General features: G+C 44.8%; 2 protein-coding genes across 2 annotated transcripts in view; one reads left to right on the forward strand and one right to left on the reverse strand.

Annotated features, from left to right (window-relative positions):
• The window catches only part of LOC107109410 (keratin, type I cytoskeletal 18-like), a 19,901-nt gene extending 12,841 nt beyond the window's left edge, over positions 1-7,060 (forward strand). The window contains exons 4-8 of the mRNA XM_015410022.1: positions 1,501-1,665; positions 2,091-2,216; positions 3,621-3,841; positions 5,991-6,019; positions 6,903-7,060. Coding sequence (XP_015265508.1) covers positions 1,501-1,665; positions 2,091-2,216; positions 3,621-3,841; positions 5,991-6,019; positions 6,903-7,000 — 639 coding nt within the window. The 3' untranslated portion in view covers positions 7,001-7,060. The remainder of the gene's footprint in view (positions 1-1,500; positions 1,666-2,090; positions 2,217-3,620; positions 3,842-5,990; positions 6,020-6,902) is intronic.
• Positions 7,061-8,679: 1,619 nt separating this feature from the next.
• Positions 8,680-17,064, reverse strand: part of ARPC2 (actin related protein 2/3 complex subunit 2) — a 22,704-nt gene continuing 14,319 nt past the window's right edge. The window contains exons 4-7 of the mRNA XM_015410023.1: positions 16,233-16,359; positions 13,391-13,491; positions 12,482-12,576; positions 8,680-9,042 (exon numbers count right to left, since the gene is read on the reverse strand). Coding sequence (XP_015265509.1) covers positions 9,018-9,042; positions 12,482-12,576; positions 13,391-13,491; positions 16,233-16,359 — 348 coding nt within the window. The 3' untranslated portion in view covers positions 8,680-9,017. The remainder of the gene's footprint in view (positions 9,043-12,481; positions 12,577-13,390; positions 13,492-16,232; positions 16,360-17,064) is intronic.

The following is a 17,064-nucleotide window of genomic DNA, read 5'->3' on the forward strand; positions in this document are numbered from 1 at the left end:
AGGAGGCTAAAAAAAAAAGGTGGCCAAATAAAATGGCGGCCAAAAAGCGGAAGTGGCTCTACACCGGCAGAGAGCGATCAGATAGGGATAATGCGGATAGAACCGCGCACTCAGGATACCACCACTTGGGGACCTAGTAGCAGAATACACCGGTTTAAAGGGTGTTTGCAGTAGTTAGGAACGGAAGGCAGATGTTGGCTGTGTGATCGCATGTAAGTACTCCGATTCTAACCGGCTCGTATACCAGCTCAAATGCCCCATCTGAATGCACCCTATATGTACAAAGAATTTGAATCTATTCGTCCAACATTTTCCTTACCAATAAGCCAGTTATTATAGCATAGATTCTTCCCTCTCTGTGTTCAGTTTATGAAACACAGAAGCATTAATGTTTGATCACCTGAAATTTCTTTTGTAATCCCTTTGAAATGGAGAAAGTGTCTGCAATAAGATTGGGGCTCACAATGTTTAAAATGGCTGACAGAAGCTCCTTTGCAGTTTCCACCCTTTTCCCCTGTCAAGGTTTCAACCAGAGACATGACTGGCTAGGGATTTTGTTCCCCTAAGCTCATTTTGGCAAACTGAAGAGCAGCAGAGCTGCCTACCCACTCAGAATCCCATCCTCGTCGCCAGGGTTGTATCTCGAGATCAGGCAGCTTTCTTTAATCAGTGATTTCAGTTGATTAGAACACACAACAACACAGAACAATCCCAAATTTTATACAGTTTGGAACTGGCTAAACCACACCCCTAGAACAGTAAGGTCAAATCATAAATGAGTGCTTAGGACCAATAGGGTTTGTTCCCACCGAAAGTCATAGGCTTCCCTGATTGGTCCATTGTACAATGGCAGCCAATCAGGCTGTTGATTTTAGGATACTAAAAGTCTATGGAGCTTGTGACTGAAGCTCAGGCTCATTCTACAATTCTGGCTATCCATATAACACAATACATAACAGGATGAAAGAGGGGAAAGATACTGAAAACAAAGGGTTGGACCCAACATTTCTGTTCCACTAGTGGTGGAGCCTTCTGTTGGATGTTCTGGCAATGGAACATGTCTCTTCCAATAGTGTAACACTCCTTGCATTAGAGTCTCCACCAACAGTAAAATGGAAATGTTATCTCTAGTTACTGCCTGACCTACACAGATTGTTTCTGGTTTCTGAGTGTCAGCAGACATTTCTCATTTATTGTTGACTCCTGTAAAGACTTCATCTTTAAAACTTTGTAGAAGACTCCAGATAATCTGCTATACTTCATGATTGTGGCAGTGCAGATTTTTAGATCCCTTGTGCCACACAGTTTTCACAGTCACTGCCTGAAATGGGACTCTGGGATCTCTGGACCTTTTGCTCTAATCCAGCTAATAGATTTCTGCATATACAGCACATAGTAGTGGTCCTGTGCCTGTATTAGTGGGAACCTGGCCCAGAAATGTGGACTGCCTTTCATCATGCAGAAATTAAGAGAGCTCAGTCTTTTCTTTGCTCTTTGCAGGAAGTAGAGGCTCTCAATGCCCTGATTGCCAACTCCGATGTAACAGTGCAAGTAGATAATCCACAGAAGCAAGACCTGAGTGAACGCATTGCTGAGATCCGCAGCCAGTATGAAGAAGTGGCTGAGCAGAACCGTGCTGAAGCTGAGAACTGGTACAAAAACAAGGTGAGGGGAGAGCCAGTCACGATAGTGCTGAGGAATGCTTGAAATTTCTTTGTCTCTCAACTTCCCTGCTGTTGTTGTCCCTGTTGTAACACACATGGTCCATACAGCACCTTCTTTAAGAAGATCAGAAGGACAGGCCATAGGGGACAGTTGAAGGACTGATAGCATAGCTAGATTAGGGACTTCCCACAATTTCAAAGTATGTCCTTCCAGTCTCCTGATTGGCTCTTTGGAGACTTCCTGCCCCAACTGAGCCCTCCCCCCCTTTGGTCCTGTCTCTCACAGCAGCTAGTCAGTTAGTTAAGCCTCTCTCCTCTGTTCTGTCAGAGTTTCTTCTTCTCTAATAAACCGAGTTATTTTTCTTAAGCAGTTGGTGCTCCATTCCTTTGCATATTTAAACTCTGCCAAGTCCCTTATCCCTGCAGTTTGATTCCATGTCCCAAGAGGCTGACGTGAACACCCAAGCACTGGAAGAAGCCAAAAGCGTGTTGACAGAGCTTCGTCGGCAGCTACAGGGTCTGGAGATTGAACACCAGACTCTTCAGAAAATGGTACGGTGACCATTCTCTTTTCCTCCCAGAATAGCCTGCGAGCACCATTTCTGTGCAGTTTTCTAAAACAGGGAAGTGGGGGTCTTCCCTATCCTGGAATATTAGAAACAAAAATGATCTACAATTTGTCTTTGAGGCAGCTATGAGTCATCTTGTGCATAAATGACCTCACATTCTGGAGCTGAAGATGGCTAATGTATAGAGCATGCTATAATTAGTTCTGCTTATGTTTCATAGTGCATCATCCTCGATTGGATTTAATGTTTATCCCGGTCTGCCCATCTTCTACAGTTAGGAGAGAGAAACAGTGTATTCTATCCACCTTTCCTGTTTAGGAATCGGGAGGAGTGATGTGGGAGGTGGCCTTGGTTTTGGTAGTAGAGTGCGTACTCAGCACACAAACGGTTCCAGGTCCAAGCTCTAGTATCCCATTAAACAGAAACCCAGTGGCACCTTGGAGACTAATATTTATTCCAGAAGTGTTCACTTCATCAGATGCATGGCATGCACAAACACATTACAGACAACTTTATAACCAGAGTTACAAAGGTGGGGGGAAATGGAGTTGCAGCAGCAAGAGACCTGTTACAAATTATTTAGATGTGCATCCCTGTGAAACGCACTGAAATGGATGTGGTTGTTATAGATAATGAATGAGAAAAGATACACAATAAATCCATTCAGAGAGGGTAAAGACCACCCCTAACTGTAGAGGATGGGAGAGCAGGATAAATCTAATCAAGGAAGGTGCAATGTGAAACATGATAAGCAGAAGTAATTAACATCTGTAAAAGGTGAGTCATTCTGAGCTATAGTGAGTGAAGAAATCTAAGTCTTTGTTCAAGCCTAGGAGAAAGATGGTATTCTCTGGATGAACCCTAATTCAGTTCTTTCATGTTGAATTCTTCCTTTGAAGTTATGGCATGGGCTGCCGAAGTTCAGACCACACCATCTCTTAGTCTTCTTTCGTAAAGTGTGTCTAGTGATTCTGCTCAAGGCAGCTTTTAATTTAAAGCAAGCGGTTAATAGATTGCTCTTAGCAGTCACTTAGCTGAAGTTTTAAAGTCAAGGCTTTGAAAATTGGCTGTATTGTTGAAAACTGACTAGGGTTTGCTAGGTACAACAATGTAGTATTTCAGAAAATTTAAGAAACAGTGGAAAGGAGACGGTATTGTTCAAGAAAAAAAAGTTCAAAGCATCTTTGGACTCAGGGAAATAGTTACCCCAGTTTACAGGATGCTGGCCAATTTTCTGTAAATATTTGTTATACACCTTGTGCTATATAAAAGGAACCCAGCATTTGGTGTACCACCTGGAATGCAGGCATCCACACCCCCCCCCCCCCAAAAAACAACCAAGTGAATGTCATTCCTCTATCGAATATTACTACTTCTTCCAATGCAGGTGGATACCCTGGAGAACACCGTGAAGAATACAGAAAACCACTATCGCAATGACTTGGGCAATCTCAACGGTGTCATTATCAAGCTGCAAGATGACCTGGCAGCCTGCCGGGCTGACCTGGAAAGGCAGGCCCGAGACTACGAAGCCCTTCTGGACCTCAAGACCAAGCTGGAGAATGAGATAGAGCACTACCGCAGTCTGATTGAGGGTGCAACAGACAGGTAATAAGGGGCTATGCTGCCTTGTCTTTTATCCATACTTCTCAGTCACAAGCCTGTTTGGGAGGTTTCCATGTCATTCCACACATTGCATAGCTGTTTTTCTGCAGTGTAAAATGCCTTCATGTAATTTTGTTCTGCTAGTAAGGAAAAACACTCAGGAAATTATATTACTTCCCCATTGCAAATATACATGGGGCAGGAGTGACCTATATGCTGGCACAAGATTAATTTTATTCTTCATTAGGCAGGGTGCCTTGCTGTTTTTCCCCGTGTCCTGTCTTCATTGCCGCACAATGGAAAGTTTCCTCCAGTACCTCCCGCTTCACCAGATAATACCTGCAGGTGTATCCCATGCAGAGGGGAAAAAAGATCAAGCAAAACACATGGGGTTAGGAGGCTGAAATGGGTGAAGGGATCTCTCTGCCACTCACAGAGCTCTGTTTCTGGAAGAAGGACAAGGTGGCAATTTCACTCAAGTCCCTGACTCACATTACTTTTTGTCCATGAAGCCCCACAACTCCTGGTTGGTATCACCTTACTGGGGGGAGTGGGAAGTGGAGGAAATCCATACATACACTGGCCTCTAGTTGGATACAGCTTGGAGCATCAGGTCTGATCACTACTCATCCCATCTTTGCGTATTTTGAAAGCTGTAACCAGACCAGCTAGCTCAGTGGACAGTCAAGTTAATCTTCTTTGAGCGGGGGCCAGTGATTAGGCATCTGTAGTCTGGACAAGAGCAGGCCCGTAGTCAGGATTTTTTAAAATAGGGGGGCCTTTTAAAAAATTGGGGGTGGGGCACTGAAATTTGCAGCCCTCACTTCTTCCCCAAAGCATTTAAATGCTTTGGGGAAGAGGCGGGGCCCATCCACCAGGCAGCTCCCCCTCCACCAGGCACTCAGCCCGTTGCAGCACCAGGTCAAAGAAGCCAGTCTCCGCCCAGCATTCACAGTGCACATCTTGGAGGCGCACGCAACTGTGGCAAGAGCGCTGCAGCAACTCGGTGGCCTGTGGCCAGTCTTGGGTAAAGTACATCCACCCACCGTTGGTGTAGAGAAGGCCAAAGGGGGCCAGCGGGCTGCAGGAGCTGAGCGAGGAGGAGGAAAGGACGAGGAAGAGAGGACGGCGTGTGTGTGTGTGTGGCTGGGAGGGACGAGGAGGGCAGGAGAGAAGGCAACGCAGGGAGGCGACCAGAGCAGGTTGGGACCAAGAGCACATTTGCTGTCCGGCTGCCGCGGGGAAAGAGGGGGAGTGGAAGGCAGGGAGCTGAAGAAGTCCACCGCTGCTAGAGGCTGGGAATCCCGAGGAGGAACACAGAACACCCGCCTGCTTGTCTGGAGAGCCATGCTCCCTCTAAGCTGTGGAGTCCTGTGAGCAAAAATTCTACTATGTGAGCTTCCGACATTGAAGTTGTGAGTGGGCGATTTGGCTCCTGCATAAATTAGCTTGCCTTGGAGCCATCCTTCCTGAGCGGAGACAAAAATGTGTGAGCCGCAGGCTAAAAAACTGTGAGCTGGCTCACACTAAGGGAACACTGCTGGAGAGTAGGGCAAAACTAGCCAATGTGGCCTCCTCCCCCCCCCCCGGCTTCTCCCTCAAAGCACTTAAAGGGACCCTTTAAATTCTTTGGGGGAGAAGCAGGGCCCGGACGCCTGCAGTCCAAGCTGTGAATCTGCAGCTTGGAGTGCAGGCATGCGTGGCCTCCCCCCCCCGCTTCTCCCCCAAAGTTATGGGGCCTTGGGAGGAAGAGGGGGGCGCCCGGGAAGCCCCACTGTCGCTACAGGCCTAGACAAGAGGTTTTCTGGGAAGACTGTTGTATCTTGAGGAGCAGTAGACAGAAAATTCCACCAGGCATTATATCCTCTGTCACTGGAGCAGTCCGATGGGTTCAGTGCTACACCTACTGAAATGTTGCTTTTAAAACCATTCTAGTCCTCCTAGGATCTGGCCTGGCAAGAAGGGGCTGTCACACACCATTCACACTTCCTTGAGTCACAGACACAAAGTGACAGGTGGGGCCTGTGGCAGCTGATGCAGTAAGCAGCCGTGCTGCTGCAGGTGTAAACAAATCTGTAGCAGGAAATGATCCCGGTAAGCAAATCTTCAGAGGGCATGGCACGCAAACACCTGGCATGTTTTGTGTTTTCAGAGGGGAGCTGCAGAACTCAGGCAAAGCAGGTAAGTGACCCACTGTGGTGTAGCAGTAGAGATGTTAGTACTGCTTTCCTTCTGTGTGCTCGGCTGTGAACTGCTCCTCCGTTTCTTGTGTGGCATTTGAAATAGATCCTCCCCCAGACTTGGTGGCTGGCTGCTGCTTTCCCACCAACAGGCTTCAGCGGAATAGGGTGTGCCTTGGAAACTGCCAGCCTGCATAATTACTTGACTGAATCCACAGGGACTCAAAAGCACATGTTGTACCAAGCCAAGATCCTAGTATTTTCAGGAAGTCAGTATTCTGCACGAGGACAATGTACACACAGAACCTGAAATCACTGCAGGTAACATTAGGAGGCTGCATGATTGCCGGATACTGCCTGTATTTCTCGATTAATGTCAAGAACTGGAAATTTTAAAATATGCAGTTCTGAGATAACTTAAACTTTCAAAGTGTCCATTTGTTTCTATCCCAGGTTTTCTGTGGAAAACTCAAGCTATGTCACGTAGGCTTGTAATTTCCCATTCAGGCACTGACCAGAACGAGTCCTCCTTTGCTGCATCATGTGCATTGAGCCCATTTCTCATGCTAGGGGAGAAGGCAGTTTCTACCCCTGCTCTACTTAGATTACGATTTCTTTTTTGCGGGGAGGTGCTTCCTCTCCAATTAACATGTGTTTCAGCTCACTGCTTTCAGTGAGGGAACAGCTCAGTTGGGGGGCTATTTTGTGACATCTAAAAAGCTGCTTGAAACATTATCTTGAACCCGAGTGCATTTCTCTCTCAAGGATAACAGTCTGGGAAGCAACAGCTTTGTTTGCCTGCTCTTATTTATCTATCTATCTATCACACTTGTACCCCGCCCTCCCCGCAAGCCACTAAACCACTATTTACTCCTCTTTTTCAGACACCAGGAGACAAACCATTAAGAAGGTAGTGATTATGACGCAAGAGCTTGTGGATGGGCAAGTGGTAGCACAGACATCTGAGGAAGGGATCCAGTAAGTTAATCACCTGTGTCAGTGCACTGCTAATCCCTGCATCACAAGCTTCTACTACCGAATAAAGCCATATTTAAACAATTCCAGGTGTCTTGTCCTGACATTTGTTTACACAGCTCACTGTGGTCAGTCAGAATTCATATGAAAAGGCTAACCTGAGTGCAGAGGTTGAATGTATATGCAGTAACCTGTATGTATCCTTTGGTATTCTGGCCCCAATTCCTTCCTATTTGATTTTTTTCAAAGAAGTTCAAACAGTTCCAGCATTCCACACAGAGTGGCGTTGCAACAGTCCTTTGATTGCTCAGGACAAAAACATCTGTCTTATCAGTTGTTCACTCTCTTCTTGCATAAAACCATGGTATTTTAAATGAAGAAGCAGCCCGATTCATTAAAATGTATCACATATCTTTCAACATGTGCTCATGCAAAGTGGCACATACTTCTATTGCTTTACTAAAAGGCTCCATCACCAAGACAGAGTTCAGTCTTAGAAGCCATTGCATCGGAACTAGGAAAAAAGACGGCAGGGAGACAAAAGGCTTAACTGCAAGCATCTTAGAATTGTCCGGTCAAAAGTTTAAGATGGGAACATGAGGCGTGAAAACAAATTCCATTTCCCCTCCACTATTTTCCTTCATCAGAAAATTAACTTAAAAAAACAACAACAGTGAACACTTTAAAGTCATTTCAACACAACTAGAAGGGAACACTTAGTGACTGCTCTGTTCTCAATGAAATGCTAGCGTGCTAGTGTTATATATAACAACTGATATCCTAGTGAAAGCAGTTACAATCCAGAAGAAAGCATTTTTATTTTCAAATGTGCCTGGTTTGTTTCCTCTCTTCCATTAAAAGTGATAAATTAATTTTGTTTCAAAGTTCTAAAATATTTTTTATCTGAGAAGTGAACAGATAAAAGGAAGTACTTCTTCACCCAAAGAGTGATTAACACATGGAATTCACTGCCACAGGAGGTGGTGGTGGCTACAAGTATGGATGGCTTCAAGAGGGAATTGGATAAACATATGGAGCTGAGGTCCATCAGTGGCTCTTAGCCACAAGGTATAGATAGGGACTCTGGGGCAAGTGATGCTGTGTATTCTTGGTGCTTTTTTGGGGGGGGGCAACAGTGGGAGGGCTTCTAGTGTCCTGGCCCCACTGCTGGACCTCCTGATGGCACCTGGTATTTTTGGCCACTGTGTGACACAGTGTTGGACTAGATGGGCCATTTGGCCTGATCCAACATTGGCTTCTCTGATGTTCTTAACCTGTGGAACACAAAGCTGGAAAACAGAAATCAAAAATTGCTGAAAAGACCCCATATAAGTGTCTGGGGATCTAACTCAGGGTTGGTTCCCATCAATCCATTCAGCTAATGACAGCAGATGGTCATGCTGCAAAGAAGCTGGAGCTTCATATGAGAGGGGAAGTACTACTAGTGTGAGCAGAATGGGCCTGTGAGATTCAACCCATATATACCTTTACCACTTAACAGCCTTCATTTTCCTGCTCTTTCCCATATACCTTGTTCCGATTTAATGCAATCCTAACTAATAATGCAGATCTAATAATGACTACTCATAAACCATGATAGTTAAGATAGAAAGATCTCCTTTATTAATGAATCCCAACAATATTTCTTCAGATACAGGAGTTGTGAACTCAAATACTCAGAAGAAAACAAAAAAGTTAATATTGCGTTATTCTCATAAGAAGTACTGTAACTCATTACCAGTAAACATATTTGCAAAGCAAAACAGCTTGAAAAAGGGGGGAAAGCAAAGAAAGTACGGTTGATCAAAATGGAATTAAGGTTTGTTTTTTGTTTGAACTATTAAGTCCTTGCAAGAACAGCTCGATTTTGCAGATCACTTCCCAAACTTGTATAGAAAACAGAACCCGATTGGATTTATTTCCTTAAGAGCTCAGAGAGGTGCAATGTTTAAAAGCTACGATTATCAGGTAGCAAGTACTCCAGCCTTCTGCCACAGATGTCTGAATCCACCTCCTTGCAGCTGTTAACGAGATGCAAAGGTCTTCCCCCTGGCAAGAATTCAAAGGGCAATCAGTGGGGAGGTTCTTTCCTTTCCTAGCCCATTTAGCACAGTGGCCCAAGTGTTTCATCCTTCATCCACCTGTACCGTCCTGCTCCCCCACCCACCCAATTTATAAATCCAAAGAATTCAAACTACAACTATTCATGCAAATAAGCCTATTACATGGACTCATTTCTCTACCATGAGATTAAGTCTTCTGACTACAGATTTCTAGGTGTACTTCCTGCCTACTTCCGCCAATCCTATTTGCCTAGCTAAGTTCACAATTTAGTTAAGGATACTTGCAAGAATCCACACCTTCCTCCTCAGCTAGTCCCTCCCCAGAGTCTTGGTCTGCACATGCAGCAGAATGAAGTGATAGAAAGGGCTGCACCACTTCAGACTGCAGGTGGAAGGGGCCACATTTTTAATGCTTGCCAATGTAAAAGCTCCCCGCGGATAAGGGGGGAAAAGCCCATCAGGAAGAAATGCTCTAGCCTCAGCCTCTGCATACAGCGCTTGTTTTCCACTTACAGGAAATTATTAATGCAGGGGAATTTTGAGAAGTGCCATTCCCTATCTGTATTCTGACATGCTATCAACCTTTCTGCTGTCTCTTCCTGCTGTATACAGTAGACGATGCCTAAGGCTGGAACCTGCTCATTTGCAAAACAAGCACTTAAGGTTGTGAGATGCTAGATCTAGGCAGAAAAATAAGCAGGTCTATCTTTGCTGGAAACAGGCGTAAGCATCCAAGATTATTCCTAATTAAAAAAAAATGTCATGTCTGTTCCTCTAATTACAGTTATCCTGATTCATTTGAGGGGGGAAAAAATCAGAGGTGTTGAACTAATTTGACGAGAGCCGGACCTGAGATTAATGTCACTTTGTCGGACCGGGCCACGTGTGCCATAAAATGTAATGCCAGGTACCGGGGATATAAACTTTATAAAGGACACAGGCAAACTCAATTAACAGACATTATTTTTCACTCAATACAAACATGCTTAAAAGATCAACACACTTACAATATTTCCTTTATTTGACACCTCTTGCTCTGAATTACTGCATCAAAATCTGGAGCCAATGTCTGTGCTATAGCAATCTTGAGGATGTTGTTTAGGTTTCTAAGCTGAAAATGTACTTTTGATTTATTGACATTTATTACAGAAAAGAGCTGTTCACAGACATATGTTGTTCCAAACAGAATCTTTGAAGCACAAGCCTTAAGCTGGGGGTAATTCAGACCCCAAAACTGAAAAAATTTGCCAATGCCAACTTCAGTATAGCATTCCACTGATCCCCTGCCTACCTTTGATTTGCGGCATCCTTTCACTGGTGTGTGTGTGTGTGGGAGCAGTGTAAATGTCTCATTTGGTTGACTGTACTGACTCACTATGTGTAATCTACCTTTATGCCTCCCACCTTAGAGAAACTTCCCCTGTCCATCTCTGAAAATACACTTCTCCACTACACTAGATCAGCATCCTTTTTCTCCATAACCCTGAAAGCATTTCTGTCTGTGAAGCAGGATTTCTTCTCCACTTAGAGAGGCCCACCCCGAAATGTACACATATAATATCAACTGAAGCAAAGGGGGAGAGCCCAGCATGCACGCACACTGACAAGGTGGTGGCGACCCCCCGCCTCTGACAGGAGAGCCTGGCCCAACTGAGAAAGGAAGGGGGGACCCACCAGCCAAACAACCTGCAGTGGGTCTTTTTGCTGCTGCCGCCACCCTCCTCTTCCCTGCTCACGGATCGGATAACAGGCCTGGATGGGCCAGTTCTGGCCCCCTGGGCCATATGTTTGACACCCCTGGCATAAATCATACTGGAACCAAGGGCTGCCTAAGACAGAACATGAGCTACTCTGAAAGATAAATAGCCCTTTAAGAGGTGACATTTCTGTTGAACGCTGGGTAAAGGTTAACCACTCCATTCCTCAGTGTAAATCACAACTCATCTAAAAACTGGACTCACTTTTTAGTCTTTGGGATCAGACCACCCCTCACCTCCAAATCAGAGAAACTGAAGACATTCAGCCTTATTGTATGTATTTCAGGAGCTTAGCGTTGTCTCTCAGTTCACTAGAGTAAGAACAGTCCGCCTGGCAACTGGCTCAGACATTAATATGATGCCCCAGCCAGAAAGAGGATATCGTGCCACACAAGTTAGCAGCGCTGGGAGTATGAAGTGGCCCATCAGAGGCTGGACTAACTCAGTCACTGGAACACTGACCTCACCAGAGCTCTGGAGCAAGACACAGACTTATGAAGCATCTGACGCATGGTTCAAGGCACCACAAAGCTTTACCACCTCAGATTTCCAGGCCACAATTTATTCTGAATAAAGAACTCCTTTGCAGTATACAGTCAGCTCCGGGGCTCTTTTTGTAGCAGGAACTCCTTTGCATATTAGACGACACACCCTAATGTAGCCAATCCTCCAAGAGGTTACAGTAGCCCCTGTAAGAAGAGCTCTGTCGGCTCTTGGAGGATTGGCTACTGTAATGATTCCTTGTTTTATATATGTGTGTGTGTCTCTTTAAAAGTTTGGTTGCCTGGCTGTGTGATAGAATAGAGTGGTTGAAAAGACAAGTGTGGTGTGATTGGTGATTGACAGAGAGGGGGAGGGGTTTTGGAAGTGTTTCTGAGTGGATGAATAGATATATCTGTCAGGAGGGTCAGTTACTGGTTTGACAGTTGATGAAGACAGTTGAGTTTAGTTTTGGTTCTCAAGTCTGTGGGAGAAGCAGTCTTGTGTGTGATATAGGAGTTCTGGGTATGAGAAAAGTGAGAAGCATTTCGGGGTGAAAGCAGTTAAGCTGTCTGTTGATGTTGTTCAGAGTTATAAGAAAGTCTGAGTGACAGACTGGAGTGAAACAGTTTACGTCTATGTCCTGGAGTTAAAGTGGTACAAAGTTACCTGAAAAATCCCTGTCAGGAAGGGAGCAGATCTTGTGTGAGACACCAAGAAATTGTTAAAAAGATTCACCTTACTGGTTACATTGTTCTACCCTTTTATTTATGAATTATTTCAATAAATCTTCTTTTATTCAAGTATGCCAACTCTGAAATAAAAACTTCCTCAGTACTACATAGTTACCCATAAGCCTTACACTCGACCTACCTACCCAGTAATAGCAAAAGTAAAGTATAAAGGTTTGGCAGACGGATATACCCTAGGAGAACCAAAACATAAAGAACACTTTTAAAGGGAAACCAGACCTCCCCAGATAAGGGGTCGTCACAGCTACATTAGGGGTGTGTCACCTAATATGCAAAGGAGTTCCTGCTAGCTCTATTATCTGTTGTCACGGCAGTTCTGACAGCAATACTAAATTCTCCAGTGTATTCTGTTCTGCCAAGTCTGTGTTGTAGCAAGTGCTAAACAGGACTGAAGAGCCACAAACCAAGGGAAGAAAGTTGTCCCCCTGAAACTCACGTGATTGTTTTCATTTCCTTCTTTTCCGCATGGGCACGGTGCAGCACTTTGAGGAAGTCTGAAGTTTTTGCTCTCATGCGCGTGTGAATGTAAGCCTGTATTTTATTTTCAGAAGAGAAAAAAAATGCAGCTGAAGGGCACTGCCTCAGCACTCTGAAATCCATATTTCATCTATCCACTCTAAGATTGTAACCAATATCAAAGATCTACATAACGGCCTACAGGGAGTCAATGCACAGAAGACAGGAACACTGGCAGCCCATCGCCATCCAAGTGCACCTTTTGGCCTAACCCATCACACTCTCTGCATTCTGCCAAACTAGAAAGGGAAAGGGGGATATGGGAAGTGCAAGACACTATGACGAGACATACTTGTCTCACTTTAACTCCTGGTCTTATTATCAGTGGGGTGGTAAAACTAGATACAGGAATCATGATTAAACTCAATACCTTATTCTCTCCCCAGTGTGTTGGAGGTTGCATGGCCCTGTTTTGCACAATCTGGTACAGAAAACTCTACAAAGTTTTCTGCACTGCATTCCACGATCTGCTATTGCTTATGCACCACTTACAAATATTTGTTCAAAAGCCTTTGGCTCACTGCAGATGTACAGTATTTTGAGTTACAGGACAAAAGCCACTTGCTGCCAGTCTCCTCAGCCAACAATTTTTTGGGAGGAAAATTAAAGACTAGGGTATGGGGGTGGGAGGAGAAAACTCTCTGCTGTAATGCTTCATAGACACCAGGGTAAGAATGTGGCAGGTAAATGTTACTAAGCTATTTTATGAATATGAAGGAAGCAGAAGAAGTGCCAACCCCCCTTCAAATAGCATCTTCTCCCAAACTTTACTGGATTCCTCAACTCCACTGGGAATCAGTAGGGCCCTTTATTGATACACTCCCTGTACCTTGGAACATTTGATGTGATAGTGCAGGTAGTCCCGGAATGTGTGAATCAAATTGATGGTGTTGTCTCTGGCAGCAGCATTGGTGTGGCGGGGGAACAGCACTGCAAAAAACAAACAAAGAAGGTTTATTCCGCACCAATCACCACAAGGCTATGCAGGTACCCACAATCCCAGGGTCATACACCATGTGCATGTATATATAAAGGTTGCCTTGCTCGAAAGCCAGTTGAATCCGACTCTAGGGGTGCGGTGCTCATCTCCGTTTTTCAAGCCGAAGAGCCAGTGATGTCCGAAGACGTTTTCGTAGTCATTTGGCTGGCATGACTAGACGCCGAGGCACGCGGAACACTGTTCCCTTCCCACCGAAGTGGTACCTATTTATCTACTTGCAATTTCTTGCTTTCGAGCTGCTAGGTTGGCAGGAGCTGGGACCAGAGATGGGAGCTCACTCCGTCATGCGGCACTCAGGTCTCGAACTGCTGAGCTACCAACCTTCTGGTCTGCAGTTCAGCACCTATAAAAAGTAAAGGCTTCCCTTGCTCAAAAGCTACTTTATCTGACTCTAGGGGGCAGAGCTCATCTTTGTCTCCAAGCCGAAGAGCCAGCGCTGTTGGAAGAAGTTTCTGTGGTCAAGTGGCTGGCATGTCTAAACGCCGAAGCACACAGAACGCTGATACCTTTCCACCAAAGTGGTACCTATTTATCTACTTGCAATTTCTTGCTTTCGAACTGCTAGGTTGGCAGGAGCTGGGGCCAGAGACAGGTGCTCACTCCATCACGTGGCACTCGGGTCTCAAACTGCTGAGCTACCGACCTTCTGGTCTGCAATTCAGTGTCTTAACCTCTGAGCCACCGTGGCCCCAATAGGTATCTGTCTGGAAGGACAAAGATCCCTTCCAAACAGCAGCAAAACAGAAGTCTGCAATAATCTCAAGTCTCCCTGCAATGCTAGCACAGGAATTCACTCAGTGTCAGAGAGCACAGCTTTTCTATTAATTCCCTGAATGTCATCAGAGAAATATTCTCTTATCTGGAACCTCCTTGAAGAACCTTTTTTTTAAACATACCTTGGTAGAACTTATCAGTAACCATCATCCTAGTGCTGTCAGACAACTAGAGAAAGCAAACATTTAGCTACACTGGCACAAAGTCTCCCGAACAAAGAAGAGCTGTTATGCTGCCTCTACTGAACTATGGAATGGATGTCATTCTCACCAGCCCAATGCCAGGAGTGGTCCTCAAAAGGATCTAGTTGCACAGATGGTATACCTCCCCAATTGCTATGTGTTGAAATTCCTCTTGGTTAGCAGACACTACCTCCAGGGTTCATCACAAGAATTTGTAGCAGTGATTCCTGAACAATGAGATCTACTAAAATCAATTAGCAGCTGGAAGAAGGTAACTGACGGGATGGAGTTTCTCATCCTCTTCTCACTGCAGAAAAGTTCTCAGAGGAAAGCATGTCTCATGAGCACTCCACAGCCAAGTGATAGTTCTTAGATAACCAGGGGCCTGTTTTGGCATAGCTTCCCTCCACTATTCCAAAGCTGGAAACCTTTGGCTAAACAGCTGTACATATGGAGCAGAGATCCATCAGTGGCTATTAGTAGAGGGAATATAATGTCTGGAGCAGTGATGCTCTGTATACTTGGTGCTTGGGGGGCACCAGTGGGAGGGTTCCTGGAGTTCTGGCCCTGCTGGAGGACCTCCTGTCGTCAGCTGGGTTTTGGCCAGTGTGTGACACAGAGCACTGGACTGGATGGGCCATTGACCTGATCCAATATGGCTTCTCTTATGTTCTTATATATTCAGTAGTTAAATGAGGAATTACCTGTGACTGAAAGTACTTTACTGGGTTTTTGTGAAGTGGCTGGGGAACAGTGATTAGCTTGCACCTTTCAAATCCTTGCTTTAGAACAAGAAGTTGTTGCTTTTTCATGGGTTTGTTTCAGCAGAACTATGTCTGAGTTCATGTTTGGCCACTGGAAAAATAACATAGGTGTAGCATAACAAGTGCTAGGTATATCCTTCAGAAAAATCTCAGAACAATTTGAACCATGCATGAGGGTAATTCAGCATCCAGAATGTTTTACACACGTGTGTATGTATGTGGAAAAATTAACAGCAAGGATCTTGATCATGATGAATTCAAATCTTGACAATTAATGGGGAAAGTAGAGCATGCAACAGCCACTGCTGCCAATGTTTCCTTTTGCTGCTTTTTGAGCATCAAAAGGTACACTGCAACCAACCCATGCAACTTATTTGTATAGGTTAGTGACACCTAGAATCAGCTCTTAAAATAATTAAGCTAGCAATCACAAACAACAAACTGGAAACTTCAAATTGCATGACCTGGATTTTGCACTTTTAGCACATATGGCTATCGCATTTGTCTTCACCATCAACTTCAGATTAACACATTTCCCCCCATTTCCTCAAAAACCAACCAAGACTTTCCAGACGGAGCTCTTCAAAAGCAGTCTGCAGAATGCACGTCACCTATCCACGCTCTAAGAAATTTTATTCTATCTGGGAGTATTTTTTGGCAAATGGGTCTTTGGCTGTTTTAATTTCGACTGATCTGTGTCAATTATTTATTGTTTGGTGTATTTAATATGCTGTCAAACTGATTTAAACAACAGTGTTTAATGAAAACTGTGGCTTACCCTTTTTTTAAATAAACAAACTGAGAGCCATTTCCACTGCTCTGCTGAGCTCTTGATTTATTGAAACAAGGGTTTGCAAAGAAGAAAAGAAGTGTTGTGCACTTCATAACCAGGATTTTGAGGGGGGAAATCGCTATCAAAGCCTTGTCAAGATGAGCACATTACCCACTCACCAAAGGTGATGTATCCAATGTTGTCTCCTACTGCTGCATCGGTATCTTTGAGTTCCAACGGAGGCTCCCTGTGGCTGAAGAGCACCTGGGGGGCTGTGTGGCTAGCACGACGACCCTCCTTAAACTCCTGAGAAAAGGTAAAACAAAACGACCATTAGCCAAAAACAAACAGGCACCCTTTTAAAAAATACCGAATATCAAGGATTTCCACACACTACAGCTGACCCAGCTGAGCTTTGAGAAGCAGCAGGAGACAGAGCTGCTGGAGAGGTGCTTTTTATTTGCTTTCAGCTGAGGGTACTGTGTGGGAGGACTGTGTTTGGGAGTGTGTGGGTGAGTTTTATGTTGTTGCCGAGTCCTCGCTCCTTAGCTGCTGGCCCTGTCTTCTGCTGCATGAGGCTTCTATCACCAGAGGCATGAGCCAAAGAATTCCTGGCCTGTGGCTCTTAGCCTAGAGGCTGTGTAAGAACCCCAGGAAGGACTAGGAAGCCAGGGACCTAGTCTCCTTGTGTTCCCAGTAAGGCAAGTAGACTTTCCACAAGGAGAGCCACATAAATACGAAGGGTTTTAAAAGGGGGATTATATATAATAATTTTTTAAAAAGCAATTATGAAGGCAGAATTCCAGCAGGTGGTTGGGGGCTATCCAGTGTTTTCCATGGAGTGTTACATGTATGACTATCTGCCCACTGGACAGAAGTCTTGGGTATGTGCCCAGTGCAAGGAGCTCCTGGTTCTCAGGGAATGAGTTTGCACCCTTAAGGGAGAAGCAGAGACAGTCAGTTAGGCACATGGAGAAGATTTTTGGGGACTTTAGATATGTCCTACTCTGA

The sequence above is a fragment of the Gekko japonicus genome, unplaced genomic scaffold (assembly GCF_001447785.1).
Source record: "Gekko japonicus isolate JY-2015 unplaced genomic scaffold, Gekko_japonicus_V1.1 scaffold219, whole genome shotgun sequence".
NCBI lineage: Eukaryota > Metazoa > Chordata > Lepidosauria > Squamata > Gekkonidae > Gekko > Gekko japonicus.